This window comes from Anastrepha ludens, chromosome 2 (assembly GCF_028408465.1).
Source record: "Anastrepha ludens isolate Willacy chromosome 2, idAnaLude1.1, whole genome shotgun sequence".
Lineage (NCBI taxonomy): Eukaryota > Metazoa > Arthropoda > Insecta > Diptera > Tephritidae > Anastrepha > Anastrepha ludens.
The window spans coordinates 145,688,976-145,698,342 of NC_071498.1; the positions used below are offsets into that span (position 1 = coordinate 145,688,976).

At 37.7% G+C, this 9,367-nt stretch overlaps 2 protein-coding genes across 2 annotated transcripts; both read right to left on the reverse strand.

Annotated features, from left to right (window-relative positions):
* Positions 1 to 1,571: 1,571 nt before the first annotated feature.
* LOC128855497 (uncharacterized) lies at positions 1,572 to 3,762 on the reverse strand. The gene is made up of 2 exons (XM_054090451.1): positions 3,195 to 3,762; positions 1,572 to 2,323 (listed from the first exon to the last, which is right to left on the reverse strand). Exons 1-2 carry the CDS (start codon positions 3,582 to 3,584, stop codon positions 1,685 to 1,687), a joined length of 1,029 nt encoding a protein of 342 aa, XP_053946426.1. The 5' UTR covers positions 3,585 to 3,762; the 3' UTR covers positions 1,572 to 1,684.
* A 1,764-nt stretch (positions 3,763 to 5,526) lies between these two features.
* On the reverse strand, positions 5,527 to 6,717 carry LOC128855292 (putative nuclease HARBI1). Its single transcript, XM_054090056.1, has 5 exons — positions 6,714 to 6,717; positions 6,340 to 6,585; positions 6,175 to 6,278; positions 5,975 to 6,122; positions 5,527 to 5,903 (listed from the first exon to the last, which is right to left on the reverse strand). Exons 1-5 carry the CDS (start codon positions 6,715 to 6,717, stop codon positions 5,527 to 5,529), a joined length of 879 nt encoding a protein of 292 aa, XP_053946031.1.
* Positions 6,718 to 9,367: the final 2,650 nt, after the last annotated feature.

Sequence of the window (9,367 nt, forward strand, 5' to 3'; positions counted from 1 at the left end):
CCACAAAGCCCAAGCATCGCCGAAAAAATGACTCAAAATTATATCAAAACTTTTAGAATGACATATCGCCAATAAAAATTACATTTGCTGTGACACGAACATTTTGCTTCCCACGCTGATGCTCTAATCAACCTACCATCAAAGCGTAAGATTGCCAAATTGTGTATATGCTATCACTCTTACCAGAGGGCAGTATCAGACTACATTATCCTATCTATTAAACTCCAAATATTTTGTGCACAATTTTACTGCTGCCCAGCAACTATTTGACTGATCAGTCCATTTTATCCAAATTGCAAGCAATAGCCAGACACAAGAGCACATAAAAACCTACACATATCACAAAGTTTAGCACTTTTTCACCTTTTTATAAATCGTTGTTGTTTTAGGTATTGGTATTGTCACTGTTACTGTTTCTGTTGTTGAGCTTTTTGATTCGTGTGTTTTACAAACATTTTTTCACATTCGTTTGCTGCGTTGAAATTGTAATGAGAGCTAAACGCCGGTAACTCTGGCTCCGTTATTAATTGTTGTTCTCTGTTTTCTACTCTTTCTCTTTGGAGCCCTCGCGCCGTTCCTCTTTTTGCAGTGCATTGAGTTTTCCCCCCGTTGGTGGTAATCGTTAAAAATGGATACATACACATCCGTTTTGTTAGATACATAATTTAATCTTTTCGCTTGTGTTTGTTATTGTTTGTGCTTTTCTCACAATTTATCCAACTACCCCGCCAAATAAACTTCAATTCGGCGATAGGAAATGTGAACTTTGGTTGTGAAATGTCAAACTAGCAAAGTGGTTAGCAGGTAGAGTAGTAGAAGCAGGAATAGCTTAGCAACTAATTGGAAAAGATGGATTGTTTTGTATACACATGCAGATGTACATATATGCATACATACACTGATTTTAAATATTTGCATATGCATATAGGAATTGTAGCAGTGCCTATACTGCAAACAAAGCAAATTAATACAACAAATCCTTTAGTAATTTCATTTGCACTCTTAAATAATCTTTCTAAACAAACATTTCTGTTTCACTTGATAAGCGCCCTTTACACGATCACACTGTGTGACAAACATGGTGTGATGAGAAAAAAAATTGCTTTCGTTTAAACGGTCACACATGTTGTCATACTTAATTTCTCTGTTATTTGTGAACGAAGCAACATGGCACGCGCATTGGTTGCAGCACTTGTATTTGACATTTTAGAAGAAGACGAAATAGAACAAAAAAAAAGCAAAAAAGACAGAGAAAAACTTGGGTAAAGGAATGGCGATCAAGAAGACCACTTTTTTCACATATAAGTTTATTAAAGGAACTTGAACAGTCCAGCCCGGCGGACTACAAAAATTTTCTCCGAATGGATCCTTCTGTATATAAGGAACTTTTGGAAAAAGTAACACCTTATATAGAAAAACAAAACACTCTTATGCGAGACGCAATTTCGCCTGATGAACGTCTCTCTGTAACATTGAGGTATTTGGCAACTGGAGAGAGCTATGAAAGTTTGAAATTCCAGTCGTATATTTCAACTGCAAGTTTAAGCAACATAATTATTGAGACATGTGAAGCGTTGATTAAAGTTCTTAAAGATTTTATTTCAGTAAGTATATTGCATGAAAACTGACATAACAAAAATAAAATATTTCTTGAAATCATTAAAAAATAAAAATAAAAGTTTGCTTAAGAATATTCAGAGTCGTTTAGCAAGTCCGAAAATGTCCGATATTCTGTGTTGTTTCCGTATTGTTGAGTATTTATGGTTTCCTGTGGTTGTATATTAATGCTGGAAATTTGTTGATATTGCTGTGGCTGAACTGTGCTATGAAATCTGGTGTACTGAACTTGAGATGCAGGAGTAGATATCAATTGCGTTGGACTCGGAAGTGGGGGAGAAATAATGTATTCCGGACGATTTTGCACTGTACTTGCAACAAAACATGTGGACGAGTTGTCGCTATAAAAAAAAGGTGTTGATGCACGATTTTGCATTGTTCGCTTATCAAAACATGTGGACGAGTTGTCGCTAGAAGAAAGAGGTCTTGATGAACATCTTGTGTTTGGTACGTTGAACAATTGATGGGAGTTTTCGTTCAACTGACCCAAAGCTCCTTGGTACAACACCTCCATAATTGTTTTATTCGCAAATAATTGTTGAGTAGGGTCAAGTTTCCTGAACAGGACTTCCCAAGTCGAACTGAAGGTACTCGCATCGTCATTTGGCCGCGTCGAATCTTCTAAAGCTTTGACTGCTTTCTTAAGCAACTCTTCTTTTTCTTTTTTACCAAATTCTGTTTTGGCTTTTTTTGCGGCAGGTGCATTCTAAAAATAATAAATAAAAATAAAAACTATTATCTTTTCAGTTACCGAAAAGTGAAGAAGAATGGAAAACGATAGCTTCTGAATTTTATGAACTGTGGAATTTCCCGAATTGCCTTGGCGCTGTCGATGGAAAACATGTAAACATTACGAAACCACCGCACTCTGGAGCATACTATTTCAACTATAAGAAGACTTACAGTATTGTTTTGATGGCCATAGTCAATGCAAAATATCAATTTATAATGGTTGAAGCTGGAGCAAACGGAAGAGTGTCTGATGGTGGTGTTTTGGGAAATACGACATTTTCGGCTATGTATAATGACGGAAAATTGAAAATACCTCCCCCAACAAAGCCGCCTGGTTTTGAAAAGGAGCTGCCGTTTGTTTTTGTAGCAGATGACGCTTTTGCACAAAATGAACATTTTATAAAACCCTATAGCCAAAGTGGTCTAACTCAGCATCAACAACAATATAACTATCGTCTGTCACGGGCAAGAAGGGTGGTTGAAAACGCGTTTGGAATTATATCTTCCAGATTCAGAATACTGCTGACTACAATACATTTATCTCCCGAAAAGGCATCAAAAATTGTTTTAGCAATTTGCTATTTACATAACTTTTTAAGCACAAAAAGTACTGAATCTTATCTTCGAATGATAAATGATATAGGTGAAAGGTCGGAACCTGCTTTGATGCAAATAGAAAAAACCAAAAATCGGAATAGTACTACCAACGCCAAGGAAATTCGAAACTCATTTTGTGAATACTTTAATGGTGTCGGATCAATGTATATTAATATAATTTCAAATTTCTTTTTATAAATAAAAATATATGCATAAATAAATAAAAATGTCCTGTTCTTTTTACTTACGTCTTCGAAAGTAGTGTCCTCATGTTCTTCATTTTCTATTGATGACAAACCAGTCCTCTGTGTTTCTTGTTCTTCCAAGAATGATAGATCATCAAAGTACCACAAAGATGACACATATACGTCATCAACTCCTGCTCCAGATTTCTCACTTTGCTTTAATTTTTTTAGTTCGCGTCGATAACATGAGCGAATTGAGTTTATTTTATATTTCAAACTTTCCACAGTTGCTTTTGGATCTATCTCCTTATATTTTTCCAGAAGTGTTTCATAGGCAGCATTCTTTTTTATTTTATTTTTATATTCTTCACTTTTAATTTTCCAGATTTCTGGATAGCTTCGATATACTTCGAAGAACTCCTTCCAAATTTCCTTGTTTGCCCGCGATGCCATTACTCTCCAATTTTTGCTTATCGACTGAAAAAATACACTACGTGCATGATGCAAGCGTTTACACTATCACACATGTGTGTCACACTATCTTGTTTTCTAAAATTTTAGAAAACTATCACACATGTGTGACACACACGAATTTCTTATGTTTACACGCTCACACTTCTCATCACACCGCAAATGTTTGTCACACAGTGTGATCGTGTAAAGGGCGCTATAGAGAAGAATTGTCAAAGCGGAAGAACTACATCGGCCAAGAATGTTTAGCCATAGAGGCATTCATGGAGTGGAATAGAATAACCATAGAGGCATTGATGATGTGGTGCTGCGGAGTACTTCTAAAAATGAGTTGAAAGATGCATTCATGCAAGACAAGTACGAAGGATATAAAAAAAATAAACGATGTTTAGCACCAAAGAGAAAAAATATGAAAATTTCAGACTGCTAATACAAGCGATAATCGAAGAAATGGTAGAAGATACCAAAGAGCAGGGGCCGAATCGTAACAGTCGTGAACGAGCAATTCGTCACGTAAAAGAACGCAAATCGGATTATAACTATCGTGAACGTGTCATCGCTATCGTTATTCGGTATGATGACAAACGTCATCGAGTAATCGAACAACTCGTTCGTTCGAATTGTCATTCGATCGGTTATTTATAAACGTAATTGCGCAGAATTTCAAAGCGTTAACGAAAAATGTAAGAATAACTAAAATATATGTAAATTGTGTAACTTTAAATGAAGTTTTATAATTTCAGGGCAAACTGTAATAAATTAAACAGCAAGCAGAAGGATATAATGGCTCATTTCATGAGTGAGCACCCAGATTTGGCCAAAAATTCCTTGCCGAATTGTGCACAAGGAAGGTCGACTGCCAACCGACTTTGGGAAGAGCTCAGCAAGCAGTTAAATGCGGAAGGACCGCCAATAAAAAATGCGAAGTTGTGGAAAAAAGTTAGTACATATTTATAATCATGTTATCAAAATGAAACTTATTAGTTTCTTTCTAGGTATACGCAGATCAGAAGTATAATGCGAAAAGAAAGTTGTCCTTCAACAAAAGTTCAAAAAGGCAGACAGGCGGAGGGCCTTACCAGCAGAGGGCTTTAACTCCAGCTGAGGAGCTAATAGTTGAAGCTGCTGGTCTTGAAGCATCTGTTTCAGGAAACAGCATGGTGCAAACATACGGTAGTTCACAACCTGCACCAGTCGCAGTTGCTTCAAGACCAGCATCAAGTGCTTCGGCCTCAAGCAGGAGCAGTGGACGTAATTGGAACCATTCAACTAGGAGTGTTCCAAGTCGTTCCTCCTCCAACAGCCCTGCTTCCTGTACGCCTTCTCGTCTAGTCGTTCCAACTCCACGAAGAAGAACAACAAATAAAGCTTCGCTGCTGGAAGAAAACATTAAATTGACAGCAGATCACCATAAAGCTATGGGGCAGAAAATAGATAGGCTGCTTCAAATTAAGGAGAGGCAACTAGAGATTGACGAGAGGCAGCTTGAAATAAGTGAACGACAGCTAGCTGTCTCTAGCAGGATTTTGGCGATGAAGGAGGAAAAGCACCGAGCTATAATAGCTGTAAAAGAACTTGATTTGAAAATCAAGAGTATTGAATTAAACCAATTGAAGGTCAATGAAAAAGAAAAAAAATAGTGTCCCTCCTTCTGAATTAAAATCCTCTTTGTAAATATGTATATATTCTAGGTTGTACTTAAGTTTTATGTATGTATATATTTGAAGTTTTATTTAAGTTTTTGTAAATATGTATATATGCATTTGAATATTTATTTCAGTTCTTTTTAAATAACTATACCTGAAGTTTTGTTCAAGTTTAAATTAACTAAATTTTGCGTTTTTAAATGGAGTAAAAAAAAAGCAATAAATGAAATTGATTTTGAATAAGTATCGATTAGTGTTTCGAGTTATTTTATTTTATTTTATGTCGAGTTCATCAACAAGATTTTAATTTGATCTCTGATTGTTTGGCCGATTCTAGTATACTGGCCTTCTTCAGACACTATGTCAGATGCGGTTTGACTCTCTGAATTTGTTGCTGTAAAGCTCACATTACATTGTATACAAATGTTGTGAAACGCTGCACACACATTCGCAAACCTAGCCACTTTTATAGGATCATATCTTCCTCTTTTGTTGTATTCTAGTATTCTCCACCGACCTTTCAGTACACCATTAGTTCGTTCAATGATGCACCTTGCCTTGGAATAAATTTCATTGAACCTTGCTTCACCTGATCCGTCCGATGGATTTCTGTACGGTGTTATGCACCACGGCTCAAGTGGATATCCAGAGTCCCCTATTAAAAACAAACAAGACGTAATTTAGCACAATCTAAATCAATTGTAATTATATATGTATAACACATACCTAGCAGCCAGGCATTGTCACTCCTATTGTGCAAAAAACGATGTTCCATAACCATTCGTTCGTTTGAATGCTTCCATATGAATGAGTCGTGGGCTGCACCCCCATATTGGCAGTTTATTGCGAGAATTTTCGTAGTGTGGTCGCAAATCTAACAGAAACAACCTTAAAGTAACATTCCATCTCTTTATTAAAAAACTCACCAACATCGCATTTATGCTATGAAAACCCTTCCTGTTGAAATACATGTGCTCGTTGACCGTGGGCTTTTGTAGTCCAATGTGGGTGCCATCAATGCATCCAACCACTATTATTAAAAAACGAACATTAAATAAATTTTTCACAGCTAAAACATGGATTGAATTTACCTCCTGGAATTTGATAGTTCTCAACAAACCACTCTTTGCACCTCCTCGAATCATCTGGCTCAAATTTTATATGTTTAGGACACAATTTGGCTTCAATTTCTTCCAAAACATTGCCCGTTAATTTCGAGACAGTGCTCTGGCACATTCCTATCAAATAGTCATTGCCTGTTGCATGCTGATAGCCACCACTTGCGAGTAGGCTGAGACACGCAGCCAGTTGGAGCACCGCCGGAACAGCTTTTGTGTCTTGGCAATTTATATTTATGTTATTTAAAACATAATTAAATGCTTCTTTGCTTAAGCGAAACCTTTTGATAAACCTGTAAGCGAAGGATATTTTATTACCTATTTTTCGTCATATATGAAGTACTTACGCATTGTTTGATAATGCTAGCGGATTGCTTTTGTCTCGAAGTTCTTTTCGCACAACTCTTTCATTATTTTCTTCATCGCTGGAACTTAAATAAAAGAAAATACTCGGATCCATTTAAACTTTTTATATTTTCGTTACTTTCTGCGGTTTATTTTGACACTTCAAATTCTATTGTGACTTAAAAAAACGAAGAAGAAGAGAAAAATAATCGATAAACAAAATTACAATTACGATACATCTTCTTCCGACTGTTATGATCCCAACTCGTTCATTCGATTATCGACTCACGTTATTTGTGTTCGAACGATTGTCGTTTCGTTAACGACTGTCACGATTCGACCCCAGATAGTTTAACAAAGAACATGAATTAAACAAGTTGCATCATCTCATTATATAATATCTTTGTATGCAATAGCCAACAGCCAGCAAAGGTATAAACATTTGGAGAAAAAGAAACAAATTATATACGTCCCTAAAAACGGATATGATGCTATTTAGCACGAAACATAAAACACCTGCTCTTAAACACATATTCCTAGAAGGGAAACCACTTAGAGTAACAGAAAAGGCGAAATATCTAGGACTTGTACTGGATAGGAGGCTAAATTGGGGCTCACAGTCGCAGATAGAGTACGCAAAACTATGATGGCGTTGTACTCCTGTGGAAGGCTAATTGGAAAGAAAGGGGGACTGGAACCCAGAATTATATACTGGCTGTACACAGCTTTGGTTAGTCCTATTCTCTACTATGGTATTGTCATATGATGCCTTTGTGAAGGGTGTGAACATCAAACAATCTGGGCAAGGTTCAAAGACTAGCAACTGTTCTCATAACTGGCGCGATGTCAACCACACCATCGAAAGCATTATATGCAATATTAAACTTCCTGCCGGTAGATCTGCAAGCAAAATGTATCGCGCGTAGAGCGGCAATAAGGCTACACACACTAAGTAAGTGGTCAAATAAGAGCTAGGGTCGCGGCAAAATTCTGGCTGGCACTTCAGAGGTTCCCGGATTTGTGGACTGTGCACTCCGGCTTACACTTGCCATTACAACGTTCACGACCCTCCTACCCTCAAGAGAAGAGTGTGAACGGGACGATGTAAGACAGGGCGAGTCTATCCATGTATACACAGATGGCTCAAAGCTCGGTGGCAGGGTGGGCGGAGGAGGTGTATACTCCGAGCATCTGGGGATCTCCTTCAGTTTTCGGCTCCCCGACTCCGCGACACTGGTACAGTGTGATGCGATATCTGGACAGGACATCTACATTTTCACTGACAGCCAGGCGGCGATAAAATCTCTTACAAAACAGCCGACAATCTCCAAGGTAGGCATGAAATGCGGCACATCTCTTAACGAGATGACTGAGTCATTTCACATAAAAATAACATGGGTTCCTGGCCATCGCGACATTGAGGATAACTGCAGAGCCGATGAACTAGCGAGTTTCGGTACCCAGTTGACTGATGAGTGCATAGATAATGACAAAGGCATTCCCTTACAAACATGTAAGCTACTCATCCTTGAAGAAATCGTAAGGAAAGCAAACAAAAGATGGCGTAATGAAGCCACCTGCAAAATGATCCGTCAACTGTGGCCGACTCTCAATGCTAAACGCCCAGAATCTTTGCTAAGCCAAAATAAACACAGTCTTAGCACACTGATTTCAGTTACAACGGGACATTGTCTCATAAGTACGCACGCCCAAAGGATGGGTGTGCAAGCACATGACTTCTGTAGAAGTTGTCTTGATGAGAAAGAGGATGAGACATTCTTGCAGCTTCTGTACCACTGTCCTGTTCTATACAGTCGGAGACTTGCTATTCTAGGCAGACAATTTTTTAACGAATTCTAAGATCTCAGTTCTGCAGAAATAGGAAGTATTCTAAAATGTTTGAAAATCACTCACTGGTTTTAGGAGAAATAGGGAAAGCTCCCCACGCAGCATCACAATGGGCTATGAGCCTGAGTGTGTCCCACAGGGCAACCGCTTCTACCTAACCTAAGGTAACCTATACGGCCCTACATGTATTACAAACAAACTCCCGTCTTTAACGAAATTCCCGTAGTAATTCCAATGTTTTCGTGGCTGGTGTTGCCAACCACTTGAACTAAGTTCGAATTGGTGATACCGGCTTTTTATATGAAATTCAGATGATTTCTGTTTACTTCGTTGATTATTGGCATTGTAAGCAACTTTTTTTATAAGGATAATTAAATAAAACAACGACATTTAGAACGAAAATGGGTTTTACTGTTTTGGCATAGGTGGTTTGTGAGACAATCTCTTTCATATTTATTAGCCTTTGTTCGTGTTGAGTCACCATTGCATATATAGGTATACAGATATAAGTATCTAAGCTATTTAAAAATTGAATATTATTGACAAAAGCATTGCACATCACAATATGACGTTTCAATTGTACCCACAAACACACATACACATCTTGGTAAGTGATAACCTTGAACTGCAATCCTCAGCAATTGGGCGCCACTTTCCTTGTCTTAAACCATTTTCAAGTGAAACTTTCGGCAGATTTTGGCATATCGATTGCGTGCATGGCTACATTGACTTACTATTGCATCTATAGGGTGTTCTAAAAGGACCGAATTTGTAATTACGGACTATGGCGGTCATATTGTTATGGTGG